The following is a 21,002-nucleotide window of genomic DNA, read 5'->3' as shown; positions in this document are numbered from 1 at the left end:
ATGATTCGTTGCTGGAAAAAGCACTATCCATTGACGGTCGCCAAATGCCACAACCCATTGACCGGGACGGAGGAAAATCGCTTAATGGTTGACGGTAAGATGGAAATCGGTTTCGCGACAAAACAAGCGTTCGAGGAAAGCAAAGGGGTTCCAAAAAAATTCGGCATCGTCTTAAATCTGTATTCAGCGGCGTAACACATAGGAACGTTCAGACTGTTGATGAAATGCTGTATACTTTATTTGGAACGGGTTCGGAATTCAGGTCGGGTTCGGTGTATGATTTGATTATGTTGTACGTGTATTGAATAAACGCATGTTTGATCGTCACAGCTATTTAATAATTATTCGTCCCGATAGCACGAATTAACATGGTGGCAGCGATGTGTTGACTCTGATAACGTCTCAACGCTGCATATCGGCATTCCTAAGGTGATTTTGAACATTACAAACTGTTATTTGTAAGAGCAAAGTTTGACTTTTTGTGCAACCACGTGCATCCGCCATTTGCATATATGAAACATGGGCGAAGCAGAACCAACCCCAGTGCAGGTATATAACTGTCCTTTTCGATTACCCCCTGAGTTAGAATTTACAACAGGAAATGAGTCAGAAAATTTTAAGAAATGGAAAAGACAGGTCGAGGTGTATCTCGCAGCTTCCGGTGGCACAGAGAAGGCCACAGAAGTGCAGGTAGCCATAATACTCAGTTGTGGAGGCCCCCACGTGGTTAAAATTTATGACCAATTCCAGTGGGACGATGGTAATGACAAGAATGACCCTGATAAACTTTTTCAGAAATTACAATCTTATTGTAACCCCAGATCAAATGAAGTACTCGAATCACACAGATTTTGGTAGCTCCCATACCAATATCCATTTGATAGTTTTCTCACAGATCTGAAGACCCGTGCAGCATCTTGCAATTTCAAAGAACCTGACAGAATGATGAGAGACAAAATAGTGTTCACAGTTACCGGAAAGTTACAGGAACTTCTACTCAGAGAGGACAAACTTACACTCGAAAGAACCATACAAGTTTGTAGGGCGTATGAACAATCCAACAGACAAGTAAAGGAGCTACGTGAAGCCACTCTGCAAGTGAACAAACTACAGAAATCTGAAAAGTACATGCACAGCAAAGCGAAAACAGAGAAAAAGAAGGAAATTCCAAAGACTAAACACACTCAGTATAAGAAGAAAGACTGTGAATTCTGTGGGTACAAACACGAACCAGGGAGACAGAAGTGTCCAGCATGGGGAAAATGTTGTGAACAGTGTGGTGGAAGGAATCACTTCAAAGCAAAGTGCAAGAAGATACATTCAGTCAATCAGGAAGAAGAATTTAACGAGGACCAATGGTTGAAAGCTGTTAGTTCTGGTGGCAAGGAAGTGACTGCAATAATGCGTATCAATGAGTGTGACATTAGATTTCAACTTGACAGTGCCGCAGATGTGAATACAATTTCTCAGCGTTATGTCCGCAAGGAGCAATGCAAGCCTACCAAAATCCGCTTGAACATGTGGAATAAGACAAACATGAAACCACTTGGTGAGGCAGATCTGACATTCGTCAATCCACGTACAAATGAGAAGCACCAACTCAGATTCATTGTTGTTCCAAATCATTACACATGTTTACTTGGACTTGAGGCGGTACAGAAATTGAAGTTGATTACCATAAATAACGAGAAATTCATATCCAGTGTATCAAGCAGTGACTTAGGTGGTTTGGGAACAGCCCATCTACATGTCGACCCAAATGTGAAACCCAAAGCTCTTCCCTGCAGGAAGATCCCTATCGCACTCCAGAGCTTGGTACATGAGGAACTTCAGAAGCTTGAAGATAGAGGAGTACTTATTCCGATTACAGAGCCTACTCCATGGGTCAGCCAGATGGCTATTGCTCATAAAGCCAACGGCAAGCTAAGATTGTGTATTGACCCGCAAGCACTCAACACAGCGTTGATGAGAGAACATTTTCGCCTACCTGTTCTTGATGACATTCTACCGCAGCTCAGTAAGGCCAGAACCTTCACAAAACTTGATGTCAAGGAAGCTTTTTGGCTTGTGAAGTTGGATGAGGAATCCAGCAGACTAACGACAATGATAACCCCTTTTGGAAGGTACAGATGGGCAAGACCACCTTTTGGACTAAAGGTATCAAGTAAAATATTCCAGAGGAAACTGAATGAGGTGTTCGGAAACATGACAGGTGTTTTCAGCGTGGTAGACGATATCATAATAGCCGGCTGTGGAGAAAACGATGTAGAAGCTGAGCAAGACCATGTTTTAAAATTGAGAAAAGTGTTGGAGAGATGTGATCATCTTGAATAAAGAAAAACAGGAGATTGGACTGAAAGAAATCTCATTTCATGGACATATTATTTCCAGAGATGGAGTGAAAATTGATGACAAGAAAGTAAAAGCCATTAATGACATGCAACCTCCTACTGATGTTTCAGGAATTAAGAGACTGTGCGGCATGGTTCAGTACATGGCGAAGTTCCTTCCAGACCTTTCTACCATAATGGAGCCGCTCAGAGAACTTACTCGCAAAGATAAGGCATGGCATTGGTCTAAAGACTGTGAAGCAGCATTTCAGAGGATCAAGATGATGCTGACAGAAACTCCTGTACTAGCTTACTTTGACCCTGGGAAGGAAGTAGTAGTACAAGTGGACAGTAGTAAAGACGGCATTGGTGCAGTTCTCCTTCAAGACGGTAGACCAGTAGATTATGCATCTAGATCACTGACAGTGTCAGAGAGAAACTGGGCGCAGATCGAGAAAGAAGCGTTATCTGTGTTATACGGTCTGGAACGTTTTGACCTTACGGCCATATACATATGGCCGTAATGTGATGATACAGAATGACCATAAACCATTAGAGGCCATCCTGAAGAAACCTCTTGCAATGGCACCAAAGCGACTACAGGACATCATGATGAGATGGAACCGGTACGATTTTAACTTTGTGTATGTCAAGGGAACTAACCTTACAATTGCAGATACATTGAGTCGCGCATATCTAAAGAGTGAGGAAGGTAATTTTAGTGAGAGACTAAGAATCATGGCATTGAAAAGTGACGAACCATGTGACATTCCTGATGCTCGACTTAGTGAAATAAAAGAAGCAACAGAGAGTGACGAGGAAATGCAAATTCTCAAGGAAACTGTGATGAACGGGTGGCCGGAGCAGAAACAAGAAACGCCACAGAGAATTCGCCATTACTTTGACTTTAGAGACACTATATCATACAGTGATGGACTTATGCTCAAAGGGGAAGCTGTAATAATCCCTAAATCTTTGAGGAGTGAAATGAAAGCCATACTTCACAAGGCTCACTTTGGATATGATAGCATGCTGAGAAGGGCAAGAGGAACAATATTTTGACCAGGAATGAATTCAGATATCAAATAGTTGGCTGATTGTTGCTCAATATGTCAAGAGAGAAAACCAATGAACCAAAATGCTCCAATGATGCAGCATGCAGAAGGATCTACTCCATGGCAGAAAATAGGACTTGACCTGTTTGAGCTGAATGGAAAGCATTATTTGATTGCAGTTGACTATTTTTCTAGTTTCATCGAAATCGACTTGCTAACATCTTTGACAAGCTCCAGAGTAATAGCTTTACTCAAGAAACAATTTGCTCGATTTGGAATTCCAAATGTAATCATGTCTGATGGAGGGCCACAGTTCGTAAGCCAAGAATTCCAAGATTTTGCAAAGAAGTGGGGTATCACTCACATGACATCATCGCCTATGCATCAACAAGCCAATGGCAAGGCCGAGTCAGCTGTAAAAATCATGAAGACTTTGTTAAGAAAATGTCAAGCGGAGAAGACTGATCCTTATGAAGCAATTCTTGAACAAAGAAATACACCAAAACAGGATACTGGTATTAGTCCTGCAGAAATCATGTTTAACAGAAAAGTGCGTGGCATGATTCCACATTTTCCACAGAAACTGGAGAAACCAGAAAGTGATGCATTCATCAGAAAGAAGAATCAGCGCAGACAGACAGTAAAGAAATCGTTTGACAAGAAGTATCGCGAGCAGAGTGAATTGGACGTTGGTCAAGCAGTATTCTTCCAGCATCTAGAGGGACGCAACTGGAAACTCGGAAAGATCAATGGTATTCTTGGACCAAGGACATACATCGTCAAGGACCAGAACGGAACCACTTATCGTAGAAACAGAATTCATTTGCGACCTACCACAGTTAACTTCTACAGTCGTGACCGCTCACCGTTGCGTTCAGTCCCAGATGATGATACAGAGGGCATACAGAGACACTTTGTAACAGACTCTAAGCCAGTGAACAATCCGAACTCTACTGTTAGCGGACGCGCACCAGAAACACCGTCCGTTGAACTTACCGTATCAACGCAAAATGAACCACTCCGTGAAGAAAGACCTGTTCGCGAAAGGAGAAAACCAGCCTATTTGAAAGACTATATTACTGGTTAATGGACTTTGTCTTATGAAATTAAGTGATTTTCTAGTCAGTTGTTGTACATGTGATTTTCAATTGATCATTGTGTGCCTATAGGTCAGATACTTCACCATTTCAGTGACATTTTGTGCTAGATAAGTGCACTATTCATTTTATGTTTGTAACATGATGAAAGTCTATTTTGTTTGATGAAATTTTGACAAATTTTCTTAAGAAAAGGGGATGTTGATGAAATGCTGTATACTATATTTGGAACGGGTTCGGAATTCAGGTCGGGTTCGGTGTATGATTTGATTATGTTGTATGTGTATTGAATAAACGCATGTTTGATCGTCACAGCTATTTAATAATTATTCGTCCCGATAGCACGAATTAACACAGACGTCTCTGAAATCTCTACCCGAAAAGCAGTCCGTCAATCCAATATTCGACAATGTAGCTCCTCTGAAACCTATTCGTGCGAGTTCGATACAAGAACGCCACCAAATCGACTTAGTTGATATGTCGCGATACACCGAATTTTATGACGGTCAAGAGTACAGGTATATTTTGTCGGTTATAGACGTGTTCAGTCGTTACATATGGCTTCGCCCCCTCCGCTCGAAAGAAAGCACCGAGGTTGCAGACGCGCTCGAGTCCATTTATCAAAGCGAAGGACCGCCCAAAATTATTCAATGCGATAATGGTCGAGAATTTCATGGAACAGTTACCCAATTGGCCGAGGTATTGGGTTGTCAAATTATCAATAGCCGACCGTATTATCCACAAAGTCAAGGTAAAATCGAATCGTCGCATAAATCGTGGAAATCAAAGATTAAATACGACTTACTTAAAATAATCGATTCGAATTGGGTTCGGGATTTACCAAAATACGCGATGTTACGCAATGAAGAGTATCCCTCTTCATTAAAGGCGTCGCCATTTTACGTGTATCACGGCCGGGAATCTAATCGCGTGCGTAAATCTACTCGACTTGGGCCGAGCGTTCCGAATCACGTTTCTAGTCAGCTAAAAAGGCAATCAGCTGTCCGCAACGCAGCCTTATTGGCATCGAACAAACGCGAAAAAACTATGATAAAACACCATTTCAAAAAACATCAAGTTAGTGTGTATAGCGTGGGCGACGACGTGTATGTAAAATCTCGAACGCACAAAAATTACAATAAAGCTAAGCCCCGTTTCGAAAGAGGGAAAGTAATCGCTACTAAACACAACGCGTTCTCGTATAAAATCAAGTTTTCTAGTGGGGTTTCGCGTTGGATAAACGTTCAAAATATAGCTGCGATTTCGCGTTCCGAAGAATTGTTAAAAAGGCAAAAACGTCATCGATTAAGATTTAATCCCATGTGCGAATGTACCAGCGATGAATGCTCACGAGAATCGGACCCCAACTGCAAACACAAACTCAGTAAATTTTGTTGCCGCAAAAGCAAAATTTCGTGTTCGCTGCCCTCTCATAATTTTCCTCATATATCGGATTTCTATCTGTCCGAAAACTTAGTTAACCAACTTAAGGTAGCTCCATACTCGTAAAATTCTCTGAGGAAAGTTGAAAAACCGAACTGATTTCGACTTAATAGACTTAAATGTCATCAATTGTTAGAAAAAATATACATGTCATCACACTTTTTGAGATGCCAGATAAACATAAACTAAAGTATATTTTAGCATTAGAAAAATGTATTTTGTTTCTGTTAAAAGTAAAATCTTGTGGGCAGAAATTTGTTTTTCTTGTTTAATTTTAATGTCAACTTTATCAGAAAACTAAAATTACAAAATTATTTTTGAATTAATCGTTGGAATAAGAAAAACTATAGCATTTAGACATACAACTGAGAGAAAAGTCAGAAAAAGAGTTATTTCCCCTTTGCATAGATAAAATATATAAAAATTTGGAAATTTAGTATAAAATTAAGTGTGAAAATATCTTTAACCTACCAATAATTCTAATTACATCCATGTGATTATATTCACATAAAATAAATAAAACTATCTTGCACAATTTTTAAAGAATTCAAAGTTTTACAAAAAAGTGTGACGTCACAGAACACTGGATCTACTTTAAAGGACCGAGCCTTTCGATAACCGATACAGCCCATGACGACTTGGTTCGAAATGCGCTTGAACGCGATTTAGTTCCTGTTGGAAACATTCCTAAAGACGGCAGCTGTCTATTCCATTCTGTTGCACAATCGCTCTCAAGTCAGTTACAAACCGATCTTGGTCAGCAAGATATCCGAAATGTCGTGGTTAATTGGCTTTCCGAAAATCCCGAAACACCAGCCGGCGACCGCTTCTCGCAGTTCTTTCCTAACCTAGACTGGGACACCTATTTAGAGGGCATCTTAGGTACCGAATGGGGCGATCACATCTGCATAACAGCCATAGCAAACGCGTTTAACATCGCAATAGGTATCGTGTCGAGCGCCCAGTCCGACTTAAATTACATTTTACCTTTCAATCCTCAAAATCGGGAACATCTTTTGCATATTTATTTGGGTCATGAGTTCGAGTTTCATTTAATTAGATTAGAGCCAATAGTAGGCATGCAGTCGGATGTTTTTAATAGTGCAGTTAATGTTCAAAATGTAAATATAACATGTCTTCAAAACAAAAATACAATCTCAAATCACAATATCACAGACAACTGTAGTGATTTTTACAACTATTCTTTTCAGGAAGTTATTCAACCTACAAATTATTCGACTGATTCAGTTCTGAACCTACATTTATCTACAGACGACAGTTCATTTTCTCCTCAAAGCAGCCATCTAGACAGCGCCCCTTGTCACACAGAAGAGGAACACATTGATGCTCCTCTCCTGTCAAAGTTAGATTCATCAGCCTCCCCAACAGCCGCCTCAGACAGAAACGATCTCAATTCCACAGATCATGACAGGTTATCCCCTCCAAGCCATAATATGTCATTTTATATTGATCCGCCTTCTTTAATTCAAATTGCAGATACAGCAAATGGTTCAAATTATGACGAGGAACCTCCGGTGTTATCACCAATTCATTTAAGGTCAATAGTGCGCCCTCCTAAGAAGTTCACACCAAGTGATTATGTCAGGGCACGTAAGCAAATTTTTGCCGAAAGGGTAAACCAAAAGCATTTTACTGATTTACCTTTTTTTTATTCAGCGCAACATTTTGTCCCTTGTAATCTATAACAATTTCAACATGTTTTTAACTTTAATGAAGGTATCAACACATTTCGAACATCTGCTAGCCACCCTTAATAATTTATGTCCTCAAATTTACTTAAATGAAAATGTTATGTCCATATTGGAAGGTAAATCTGTGTTTCCTGATTGCGTACGACACAACTGGTCTCTTCGTAAATGAAGCCGATTGGCGGGTCCTGGGAGTGGAGTAATGATGGAACTGCGTGACGTGACCAATTTCTTCCCGATGGCTACATCGAGATCCTCGCAACAGCAATCGCCGGATGGTATTATATTGTCGGTTTTAAATTCAAACAGTAAAATTTAATATTCGCGTGTGCAGCGTTAGTAATTGAGCGTCAATTGACGGTGGTATGGCCTTTTTTCTCTAAATAGGCTTCCAGTTGGAGCCACCAATCGCGCAAATAACATAACAACAGTAAACATGTGGTACGGCCACGTGTCGCGCAAATATAGGACAATATGTAAACAAAATGAATTTATTTATGTATTTATTTATTCCATTATCTTTTTCAATGTAGAAGTAAAGGAAACACTTTCAAAACAAAGCAATGTTGAAAGTGTTCTCTCTCTCTCTCTCTCTCTCTCTCTCTCTCTCTCTCTCTCTCTCTCTCTCTCTCTCTCTCTCTCTCTGTTTAATCATTTAATAAAAAACAAAGACTCTTAATAGGAGATGCCTCCACGTGGCAAGAGTTGGGCAACAGTTTAATCTGGCAGAAATCTCCTGATATTATTACTTGACTTGTGCATGTACTAGCAAGGTAAAGTGAGTTGATTTCCAGACCATACCCGTAATTTTTATTTAGTTTTTTATTCATTGTTTTCCCTCTTATCCAAACATGATTTTCAGTACTATATTTATTTGCTTTTGTCTGGTTACTCAAAATGATAAGATGGTTAAATATTGAAACGTGTATTTTAATGCATACTGAAAATGCCCTTAATGTCATAGATTTCATATTAGAGTCTCTGAAACGTTTCAGAACTGTTCATGTAATCAGTAGTTTTTGATGATGCACATGTCTTTATAATACATTTTCAAAATCGTCATACAGGAAATTCGAACATAGAACCTCTACATTGTAAGTTTTAAATTACCGCTAATTTACGTACGTTATAGTAAATACTTTGACATGCAGATGCGTATAAAATCTAAAGAAATATATATTTTGTTTAACCATCAAGAAGTAATGAAGAGAACTATAGGTGAATGTCTTTTTCCCGGTTAATTATTTTTAAATGTTTGTTACCGAATGCCTGATAACCACAAATTTCCTAAGCATCTCTGAACTTAAGATATAATCATATTCTAAAATTAAAAAAAAAATAAGATAAACAGAGGCGGTATTATGTTCATATTCTTTGTTTACAACTGTAATGTTGACTTTCCTCTACATGTCAGCAATAGTACACAGTCAAATTAATAACTAAATATTTCATTTATGAGAAGTTGGATGAATAATATCAAACCCGTTTGCAAATAATTAATAATGTAATTAGTGCCTACGTGTGATAATAAAATTAAAATTATCAGATGCGGTAGTCGTTACTCATTAATTATGAGGAGATAAATGTAGGCGATAATTATAATCGCTTATAATAGAAGAGGCAATTGTCATTACTGTTTAATTATGAGGAAATAAATGTGAGGTGATAATTATACAATCGCCTGTATTTTCCCACGTTTGCTATAATTATGATACATGCATTTTATTTTTTATATTAACGATGAAAGTCGCCATCTTCGGATCCTCATACGTGAAGCGAGCTTCTTATTTTGCAGACTTTGCCATGCCATTTGAAGTAGAGTGGTTCGGTGTTGGTGGAATGACAGCCTCCCAGCCCTGCCCAAACCTAATCTTCAAAATGGCGAGATACAGCCCGGACATCGTTGTCGTTTGTTTGGGGGGTAACGACATTTCCAGTGGAGCAGAGCCGTCTACTGTCATCGACTGCCTGACAAGCCTCTTCCACAGAATAAGAGATTTCGCCCCCCGACAACCCGATATTTTCTTCACGGAGATAGTCTCCAGGGAAAAATTCCGTTCTTCTCTACAACGTGAGGAATTCGACGGAAAGAGGAGAACCGTCAACAATAAGATGAAGAAAATCCTTGGCAGAACCTTCATCAGAATAGACGTCAGGTTTCCCAGACACTATCTACCAGACGAAATCCATTTTAACGACGCTGGGACTGTCATATTCCTGCTTTCCATAAGCAAGACAGTAAAAAGTCGCTCCTTGGAGTAGAGAATAAACGGCCCTTTTAAGGGCATTTCACATTTTTCGAAAAGCTACCTCTAAACAGCAATCATAACATGTCTAACAACGGCCAAAAATGGCACACCCGTCAAGTTTCAAAATCTCGAATTCCTAATAAAAACAAAAAATTCATTTCATAACATTTAAGACAACAACGTCTGCCTTCAGTTCCATGTACGACGCAATACAGATTTTGTCATATATTTATCCTCATAACTATTAATAATATTCATTTAAACGTACATTCCTGTTGGCGGACATTTTGTCACGTTCTTTCACAATATTCAGCGTGGGCATAATACGATTTCTTCAAAATTTAAATGCGGCGTACATAATGTAAAGACTTTTAGAAACTAGGCAACCTTTTTTAATTGCAGACATTATGTTTCGACATACAATTAGGTAGGCGGACATTTTGAACAACGTTCACAATGTTTAGCGTGGTCATAATACGATTTATTTATATTTACATGTTCCAGTGTCTTTGCCTGTGATAACACTACGTATCGATTTTGTACTATATAACCCATAATACAAATGACGCCAAATTGAGGCGCCAGCGGGGTTTGCTTATTCATATTTAAATATTTAATCGTACGATGGTTTAAAATTATATAAATATATGTAATAAGGAATCATTCTTTGAATATTATGAGGTGATAATTTCGGTCGGGGCGTGATCAAATCTATCATAAAGCCCTTCGGGCTTTATTGGATTTGATCACGCCCCGACCAAAATTATCACCTCATAATACTCAAAGAATGATTCCTTATTCCTTATAAAAATTTCAGTGGCGGACATAATGTTACGACGATTAAAAAATAGCACTTTTTAAATGGCGGATATAGTGTTACGACTTACGATTGAAACTTACATTCGTGTTAGGGATGTTATGCCATTTTATTTTTCAATGTTAGCTTGGTCATTTTATAATCCTTTTAAAAATATAACGGCGGACATAATATTACGACTTTTGGAAAAAATGTGAATATTTGAAATTGCTTATATTATGCTATGACATACATTGCAGTCGGCGGACATTATGCCACAATTTTTAGCGTGGTCATAATCATTTATGATTTCTTCAAAAGTTAATGCGGCGTAACTTTAAAAATAGGATAACACTTTTTTATGTCGGACAATTATATTTCGCCAAATATCGTAAAATAAGTAGATTTAGGCTGTTTTATGACCCAGAAAATAGTTATAGCACAACCTTTGTCTAGTTTGCACAACTCTAAACGACACTTTGACTTAAATCACTCAAAAATGCTTGCAGTGCAGGATGTAATTCATCCAGGAAATTTGCTTACATATCCGTTTTCGGAAACCTGCACCTTTTCTTTGCAAAGTATGTAAATATTTTCTTTATACGGAGTACAGAGTACAGCGTATCTGATTCACTTCTCCTATACATTATTAGAAGAATATCCACTATGGACGTAACTATTCTGGTCCTTTCTATAGCATGCTGATTGATACCCCCTTCCCCCTCACCGATGAAGACGTGGCAGAATTTGTGACCCAATCATTTTATAAATATTGAACTTTTTAAATATTTCCTTGTCCAAATTATCACATAATTTATTATATTTTCGTATGATAAACTTATTTGGAACCATTAGATACTCTCAAAAATATATTCAAAAGAAGTGATTCCTAGTTCTCTGAGTTCCCTCTGGAGTTGTAATTGTGTAAATATTACTAACGGTGTGCAGCTGTCAATTCTTAATATTAACAGTTTTTCATTGCGTTCCGCATTTACTTCGGCTTGTGGCTGTCCGTCTTGTCACCAAATTCACCACTGCAAATCTCATGCCTAACACAATCAACTTCAACATCTTTTAGTTGTTTTTTGTTTTTTTGCTTGGTTTGTTTTATCTATTTTGAACATCATGATGAAAAATTAAGAACGAAATATGGTGATAATGAACAGTATTCAAAATCAAAATCGAAAAGAATAATACAGCACTGGGCCAGAGCAAACACCGACCTCTACAAAAAATAAAGGTAGGATCAGGTGCCGTGTAGGAATGAGCATCCTCTGCTGACCGGTCACACTCTGTCACACCCGCCGGATGATCTTTGTCATAATCGGGAAAACGATCAAATTCAGAGATAATTTGATTTATAACAATAGCCTAACAAAAAAATTAAAAAACGTCAGTAACCATTCAACTTAGTGAAAAATTGTATTTGCTGACAAGATCGTTGTATCGACCATAGAACTTACAAAATGATGGGGGGGGGGGGGGGGGGAATGAGTTCAGAAGTAATTTTTCCCTCCATACATTAAGATCATGTAATATGTTTTATAAGTCAATTCATTTAAACAAATAATTAATTTCCTTTTTAGAAAACCACGATTTGTCCTTTTTTTTTCTTTAGTTGACTTGACAATACACATTTATTAAAAAATGAACTTAAAAATAGAATATGTTGACAATTGCTTCTTTAATTAGCTGATTTGAATTAGAGCATTATTGATTTATGCTTTCGAGCAATAGTTGCTATTTTGTTCCACATAAATTTAAATACAGCGATGATAGAATAAGTTATAATAATGTATTTTATAATATTCTAATTTAGGCGGTGGAAATTTAATATTGAGTGAAGAATAATTTAATTTCCAATAATATATTCTGGCTGTTTGCTGAAGATTTATGTAGTGAGTCATTGAAAACATTTTCAAACAAATTGATTGAAAGATTTAAAAAAATATACAACAATCAGATCAAACAGTTTGCTAAATTTATATCTTTGTGACATGAAAATCAATCAATAAAATTAAAAATACTGAAATGCCACCTTTGACAATATCATAAAATCATGGAAAAAATGCATCAGTAGGCTATTAGTTAATGTAAAATTAGAAAAAAACTAAATAACTGACCAAGATTTTTGTCTAATTTGTTTCCTACTTAAAGTTTCTTGCATTAACTTTTACAACTTATTACAATTATATTAGTTTTAAACATTATAAACAGTTTCAGTTAAATTTGTCTAACACATTTATCTTAATTTAGAACACATGTTTTCTTTTTGACTGCATGGGAATAGTAAGTCCTGCTTTGATTGTACTTGACCTCATGTATTTATTTTATTTTATTTTGTATAAATCGTTCTTTAATCATATACTATTTGTTGTTTTTTTTTAAATTCTACTTCATTTAAAATTGTGATCGATTTTAATAACTTCATACATTATTACACTCAGTCTTGTCGGTCTCACTTCCAAAAACAGATACCCATTGCAATAGCTGTGAATCAAAGTTTAAAAAAGTTAAACTACATGTATATTAGATGAACAACTGTTGTAAATAAAATGGCAATAACTGATATCAGGAACAACAACGGCAGATGTCCTTATTATAGATCAATCGTAAATTTTATAAATATATTCAATTACACTAACATGTTAAAGTATTTTAATGGACCAATCGAATAGGTTCTTAAATTACAATTACTACAGCTGTACGGAATAACAAGTGTTCTAATTAATCAATTTAAATGCTTATATTTCTTCATGTTTATTGTTTCTAATTTCTGGGTTTTTTAAAAATATTTTGAAATGCTTACAATATAAATGGTATCAGATATGGGGAAAACTATTTCGTCTGCCTGGGTTGTGTTATCTGTCTGAACAATGTTGACATATTTTGTATCTTTGAGTGGTATTACATTTATTTTGTTGATCTCTATTCAGTCAGGAGGCTTTGTGTTTTCTTCTGAATGCAACAGGTTTGTATGAATACAGTTATTGTTATATCAATAGTATATAATTTTTTAAGCCTCAAATCATCGTTATATTTCCCTTATGTTTACTGCTGTTTTGAAGCAAACAGTTGAAGTGATAAAATAATAGACCCTTTTCCAATTCTATTATTATTTGTACACGCTCTTTATGGCATCATTAAAATCTATATTAGGGCAAAATAATTTTATTGCAACTTTAACTTAATTTTGTTCATCTTTACGTAAAATATTGCAACCCTTTCATCGTACAGGTTAACACAGAAATATTTTTATTTTCGACAATGCTTTACAAATGATTATTTGTATTAAAGAAACAAGGATCGCTGTTGCGTGAACTACTATCGATCGAGATTAAATGGACAATGCACAGGTAATGAGATGCAATAGTCGAACGTTTAACATCTCTGTTTTAATGCTATGATTTTTTTTTCTGATTGTATACTATCAATGTGATTTATGTGGTGTATATGTATATGTATAAATATTTTAGAATGTCCGGCAGGAACATTTGGCTTGAACTGTAGCAGTACCTGTGGAGACAATTACTATGGACGATTATGTAAGGAAGAGTGTCACTGCACTGATGGTCAACATTGTGATCAAGTCGACGGATGTCTAAACAATCATAGAGACACAACCAAAAGAGAATCCGGCGTTAATGAAACAAATGCAGGTACATATGTTGCCAATCTGTTGTTTATAACGGGTAATTGTTCAACACTTTTAGTTAATATCTAGCAAGGTAAAATCAAATATAGTTATGAATTCCATCTGCCCAGTCTAGTATCCTTTATTATTCTGAATGTGATACATATATATTGATAAATGTTTCATAAAAATCTGCATTTCATTTTTGATATTGTCCATCCATATTTTTATTGATTGCAAGGTATTGTACGCAGTCATTTTTTATTTTTTTTGTAGTTTTTGCAGTTAAAAGAATTGCAAGGTCTTCAGAATGTGAAAGGTTTGACAAAACGCACTTGGTTAATTTACTTTATTTTCTCTCTCTCTCTCTCTCTTTCTCTCTCTCTTTCTCTTCCTTCCATCCCTTTGTTTTCAAAAGAGGAACAGCTATTAAACAAATCCGTCTTTTTTTTCTCAAAGAAGTAATATTTTACGAGTGGGGCAATCACCTTTACTCTTACGCGCTAAACAATCACAGGAAAAACATTACTGAAAATCAAATATAATATAGAAATAATTCTCTTTAAATTCCTTGAAAATTGTGTGAAAAAAAGAAAACTTCTGAATCAATAAAGGCGATGTTAATTTTCGTTAAACTCAATACACTTTTTTAACGGTAAACATGTGTTTCACACCAGATTTCTACTGTCCTTGTCATCATAATTTATTGAGTAAAACGTTCGCTAACGAAAAAAAAATAACACATAATTATCACTAAGAGTATTGCTATGCGGGCTAAAATAACATTCAAACCATAAATTTATATAAACAAAAATAAATGACCCATAACACACAATGCTAGTTCATCTTTCTAAACATTTTCCATTGAAAAGCAAACAAGTCAGTTTCTTTAATCATTACCACAAACGTGTTCACAGTTGGATGTTTACCTTTCTATTCCAGTAACATAGGACGGTGCTGTCTAAATTACTACAAAGTAAATGGAAACTGTACAGGTAACAGAATAGATTTATATAATTGTCTGAATTCTAATTCACGTAAACCCTCATACTTAAGCATCGTTTTCTAGAAGCAAATAAAACGAATACTGAGTCGTATTAAGTTATACTGATTTTCATTTTTTTCTTCAATCAGAATGTCCGGCAGGAACTTTTGGCTTGAATTGTAGCGGCACCTGTCCACGGAATTATTATGGACTCTTTTGCGAGGAAGAGTGCAGTTGTACTGATGGTCAAAACTGCGACTCAATCAATGGATGTATTCAAAACACGGGTATGGTAAGGCTTCCTGATTATTTTCACAACAACGTGTAGAAAGTCACTTGTCTCAGGTCTATACTTCACAAAATAAGACTTCATAACTAACTTTGACGCTACGATATGTATTATTTTGATAGTTATCAAAAATGCACCATAACGTTATAAATGAATTTTATTGAAGATTAATGAACCTTTACATAGACGCTGTTGTTAATACTAGTGTTACTAAATGCAATATTATCATTATTGAGCATCAAATATTTATCAGTTTTAAAGCTTCGTATTAGGTAAAGACTAAATATTACTCATGGTGCGGAGACTGTTTTTGCTACGTGCACGTAAATTTTATGAATAGTAATGCTTGTACAAAACAACTAAGTACAAACGAAAGATCAATGTAATCTTTGTATAGTTAGCGGGAAGTTTGGAGAGAAAACAATAACCAATGCGACTCATGATAGGGGAAACCGACCATTTGACCCATTCTAATTTTTTTGGATGGGCGAACTGTTTTGATAATATAAATTTAATATCAAATCGTCGTCACAACTATCAAATATTGTGTTGGACATCGCTGTTATTTTATGTAATGAAGATTAAAAGAAATTTGCCAAGTTGTAGTACCTTTTCAATAATGATACCAATACCGTTTTATGATGCTATTTTAGCTTCGGGAAATTTAATCGTTGCTGTCAACAAGCGTTACAAACAAAGAATGGAAACAGTCGTCCAAACTAGGAATCCAGTAATGCTTCAAATAAAATTTTCAGTACTTTTAAATTTTACGATTCACAAAAAAATTGTATGGACTAAATCAAAATAAAAACAACCATAGGATAAATGACTGGCTCAATTTTTTTTTTATTTCTATTGACATTTATCCTCAGACGTTAGTGTATGCCATCGCTTACTATTATTATATTTTTGCATTATTTTCTATAGGTAAGTAAATTGTGATTGTTTGATTTACCTTGTAGAAGAATATATATATATATATATATATATATATATATATATATATATATATATATATATATATATATATATATATTCGGTATTCATACATAATCAATAGAACATTTAATATTTAATCAAGTTTTAATACTTTAAAGGCGACATACCTCCTTTGATTAGCGCATTTATTTTGCATACGTTAATGGAATGCTTGTTAAAGATATCAGATTTTCAATATTACTTTAAAATCACAAACACAAAATGAAAATTTGTTTATATAGCTGTTTGACGTCAATAATTACACTTTTTATTGTGCATGAAGTGAATTACTTTCCTATGCTTTAAAGGTTCAAAATATGATTTTCGAATTTATTTCTCATTCACATTCCATAAGGTAATGTCTTCAGTTCTGTTGTTAGTTTACATTAGCTCAAATCTGTCAAACATAGCTTGATTAGTAATGGTTTAATTTCTGTAAGAAAATAATTCATTTATATTCTGCATTCCACACTTATATAGTTAACTATCCCTGTTTTTTAGTTTTGCAAAATTGATTTAGGTCCGTTGTCCCTCATTCACCAGCAGAACAAAACTTATTGTCATTTTTTTTTATCATATTTATCTTTCGATACACTTTAATTGTGTATACCGCTATCTGCTTTCATAATTATGATCATGTTTTACATCGCAGTATATTCAACTTCTACCAAAGTCTTCACTGCAACACCAATTTTTGAAGATATGTATCTGTGGAAAAATATGACATTTGCCTTCACTGGGTCCATTGTAACTGCATTCGCTGTGGCAGCAATAATGTGTTTAAGATCAAGGTAATAATTATTATAAATTATTTCCAAATAGCAATTAACATTATAAGAACGCAAAATGTATTTTGCTGGTTTAGGTTGAAAGAGAATCAACGACAACGGTCTTTAAGATGCCATGGGGAAGACCAGGCAGATCTTACTGGTGAATATAAAATAAATAAAAACAAATTATGCATTTGAATTTTAAGTACATTTTTACAGCATAGATAAATAATGTCCTTTTTCAGCTGCTAGACGGGACCACGGAGAGGCAAATATTGAAAACATAAACCTTGATCAGGAACATGCACATGAAGAAACGGCAGACAACATGGACAATCTATATGCCGATTTAAGGTCATCTAAACTTTTAGATACATATAGCAATGTTACAAAGAAAAACAGTTTTGCGACATGTAGCACCAACAATGAAATTCCGAATGAAGATCATTGTGATTCCAAAAATGAATTTTTCATCGAAAGTCCGATGATGTATACAAACTCGAATGAAGAAGCCAATGCCAAAGATGAATCGGTACCAAATTATGAACAATTTCAAATGCCCTTCCAATACAGCATACTCTCTTTGAAGAGAAACCTTGACCCATCTGCTACAGAATTATATGGTAAGACCGAATATAATAATGCCGATGCATATGACCTTGTCAATGTGTATGAAAACAGTAGAAGTAGTTCCTCAAGTAACAGCCAGTCAGAGATGGAAACATTGTTAACCATCTTAAAAACGGAAAATGAGAAAGATGAACAGAGTGATGATGTTGACAGTCCGTGACATATACATGTAAATACCATTATTCTGGTGTGCTACTCATGTACCTCCAACAATTATTCTTTTAAAAATGATCATTTTATATCATTGTATTTAACATGTATGAATTTGTCTTGAGCATGTAATGCAATTGTTAAGGTATGTCTGTCAATTCCAAAATGAAGAAATAAACATGCTACGTATGATTATTATGTACATGTTGAAATGACAATTTTGAAATTTGAGATTTGAAAATTTGCTTTGTGGTAATTTTAATTGTTTGAGACTAATATACAGCTGAACAACCAGCTGTTTGATGTCTAACAACGTAAGTGGTTGCTTCGATGTGTTTCTTTCAGAATAAACATCCTGATAATCAGGAAAAAAAACAGATTGAATGCTTTAAAACGTATCAAGAGTTTTATGTTCGGATTTTTTCATCTTGTATAAGAGATATCAATTATGTTTGTTTACGACCTTTTGCTATCTGATAAAGTTATTTTAGTAAGTATTTTATGGCGTTTGGATTTGTAAAAACTCTTTGCAAACTGTATGTACATTACGATAATCTGTAAAAAGCATAGTCGATGGGCATGAACCTTTGATGATATTATATTTATTTATCTAATTTCTCAAAGTAGTCATAAATTAAAAACAAAATGAAAATAACAAACAGTCAATCATTTCAAAAATCCATAAAATAAAATACAAAACCATAGCAGAGCAACACGGACCTCAACAAAGATAGAGGTAAGATCAGGTGCCTAGGAGGAGTGAGCATCCTCTGCTAACCGGTCACACCTACCGTGTGCTCTTTGTCGTAATCAGTAAAAATAACGGAAATGTCCGTAGAGAATTAGGTGATTAATTATGGTCTAACAATAAGTATAAAAACGCCAGTCAGCATGCGACATGGTGGAAGATTGTGTTTGCTGACAAGGTCGTTGTATCGACCATAGAACCTACAAGCAAATGACTTCAAAAGAGACTACTGATAGTCTCATAAACAACATTTCTACAGTTTTTACACAGCATTCTTAAAGTTTTGTATCATGCTTAACCCTTCCTTCTAACAACTAGCTGTACGAGATAAAATGCATTTGTTCTTGACGATTGTCGTGTTCATTTCTGTAAATATTCTTAGTATAAATATCTTTGGGGTTTTGCAGCATACTAGTATTGTAAAAATAAACATCATATTTCAAAAACCAGTCACTATATATAACTACGTTGTGTTCTACATGAATATCTCACACAAGTTCTGAAGTGTTTAAAAGAAATAGCAAAATAAAATATTGGTGCGATCAATTATCATTATTTTTATCCTGTAGTATATTCTATTCTTTTGAATTTTCGTCGACTGTTTAGCTCACCTGAGCTGAAAGCTCAAGTGAGCTATTCTGATCACATTTTGTCTGTCGTCCGTCTGTCCGTCTGTCCGTCCGTCTGTCCGTAAACTGTTCACATTTTCAACATCTTCTCAAGAACTACAAGGCCAATTTCAACCACACTTGGCACAAATCATCCTTAAGCAAAAGGGGATTCAAAGTTGTGAAAATTAAGGGCCACACCCGTTTTCAAGGGCAGATAATTAGAAATTAATGAAAAATTTTGAGAAATTTTCAAAAATCTTCTTCTCAAGAACCAGAAAGCCAGGAAAGCTGAAACTTGTGTGGAAGCATCCTCAGGTAGTGTAGATTCAAAGTTGTGAAATTCATGACCCCCTGGGGTAGGTTGGGGCCACAATGGGGGGTCGAAGTTTTACATAGGAATATATAGAGTAAATCTTTAAAAATCTTCTTCTCAGAAACTAAACAGCCAGGAAAGCTGAAACTTGTGTGGAAGCATCCTCAGGTAGTGTAGATTCAAAGTTGTGAAAATCATGACCCCTGGGTGTAGGGTGGGGCCACATTGGGGGGTCGAAGTTTGACATAAGAATATATAGAATAAATCTTTAAAAATCTTCTTCTCAGAAACTAATCAGCCAGGAAAGCTGAAACTTGTGTGGCAGCATCCTCAGGTAGTGTAAATTCAAAGTTGTGAAAATCATGACCCCTGGGGTTAGGTTGGGGCCACAATGGGGGGTCGAAGTTTTACATAGGAATATATAGAGTAAATCTTTAAAAATCTTCTTCTCAGAAACTAAACAGCCAGGAAAACTGAAACTTGTATGGAAGCATCATTAGGTAGTGAAGATTCAAAGTTGTGAAAATCATGACCCCCGGTTGTAGGGTGGTGCCACAATGGGGGGTCGAAGTTTTACATAGGAATGTATAGAATAAATCTTTAAAAATCTTCTTCTCAGAAACTAATCAACCAGGAAAGCTGAAACTTATGTGGAAGCATCCTCAGGTAGTGTAGATTCAAAGTTGTGAAAATTATGACCCCTGGGGTAGGTTGGGGCCACAATGGGGGGTCGAAGTTTTACATAGGAATATATAGAGTAAATCTTTAAAAATCTTCTTCTCAGAAACTAATCAGCCAGGAAAGCTGAAACTTGTGTGGAAGCATCATCAGGTAGTGTAGATTCAAAGTTGTGAAAATCATGATCCCTGGGGGTAGGGTGAGGCCACATTGGGGGGGGGGGAGGGGGTGTTAAAATTTTACATAGGAATATATAGAGTAAATCTTTAAAAATCTTCTTCTCAGAAACTAATCAGCCAGGAAAGCTGAAACTTGTGGGAAGTATCCTAAGGTAGTGTAGATTCAAAGTTGTGAAAATCATGACCCCTGGGGGTAGGGTGAGGCCACATGGGGGGGGGGGGGGGGTGTTAAAGTTTTACATAGGAATAAAGAGTAAATCTTTAATAATCTTCTTCTCAGTAACTAATCAGCAAGATGATTTTTTATAATTGTTAAGACTTTGGCTCCAGGACAATTCTTCGGCCTCACAAGAAGGTT

At 35.7% G+C, this 21,002-nt stretch overlaps 2 protein-coding genes across 3 annotated transcripts; both read left to right on the top strand.

The window, feature by feature from the left end:
* Positions 1-519: 519 nt before the first annotated feature.
* On the top strand, positions 520-3,392 carry LOC128190540 (uncharacterized protein K02A2.6-like). The gene is made up of 4 exons (XM_052862623.1): positions 520-760; positions 896-2,306; positions 2,392-2,728; positions 2,868-3,392. The coding sequence occupies exons 1-4, from the start codon at positions 520-522 to the stop codon at positions 3,390-3,392; spliced, it is 2,514 nt and encodes an 837-aa protein (XP_052718583.1).
* Positions 3,393-13,501: 10,109 nt separating this feature from the next.
* On the top strand, positions 13,502-18,482 carry LOC128189622 (protein draper-like). Of its 2 annotated transcripts, none has more exons than XM_052861295.1 (9): positions 13,502-13,650; positions 13,977-14,035; positions 14,168-14,338; positions 14,590-14,632; positions 15,256-15,308; positions 15,448-15,585; positions 17,218-17,356; positions 17,431-17,495; positions 17,581-18,482. In XM_052861295.1, the coding sequence occupies exons 1-9, from the start codon at positions 13,556-13,558 to the stop codon at positions 18,123-18,125; spliced, it is 1,308 nt and encodes a 435-aa protein (XP_052717255.1). In that variant the 5' UTR covers positions 13,502-13,555; the 3' UTR covers positions 18,126-18,482. The 2 variants fall into 2 exon arrangements, with proteins under 2 accessions (XP_052717255.1, XP_052717253.1); XM_052861293.1 differs by having other exon boundaries at positions 14,156-14,338; positions 17,581-18,481.
* Positions 18,483-21,002: the final 2,520 nt, after the last annotated feature.

The sequence above is a fragment of the Crassostrea angulata genome, chromosome 6 (assembly GCF_025612915.1).
Source record: "Crassostrea angulata isolate pt1a10 chromosome 6, ASM2561291v2, whole genome shotgun sequence".
Taxonomy (NCBI): domain Eukaryota; kingdom Metazoa; phylum Mollusca; class Bivalvia; order Ostreida; family Ostreidae; genus Magallana; species Magallana angulata.
Note: the sequence above shows the minus strand (reverse complement) of the source record. Positions and strands in the feature narration are given on the sequence as shown.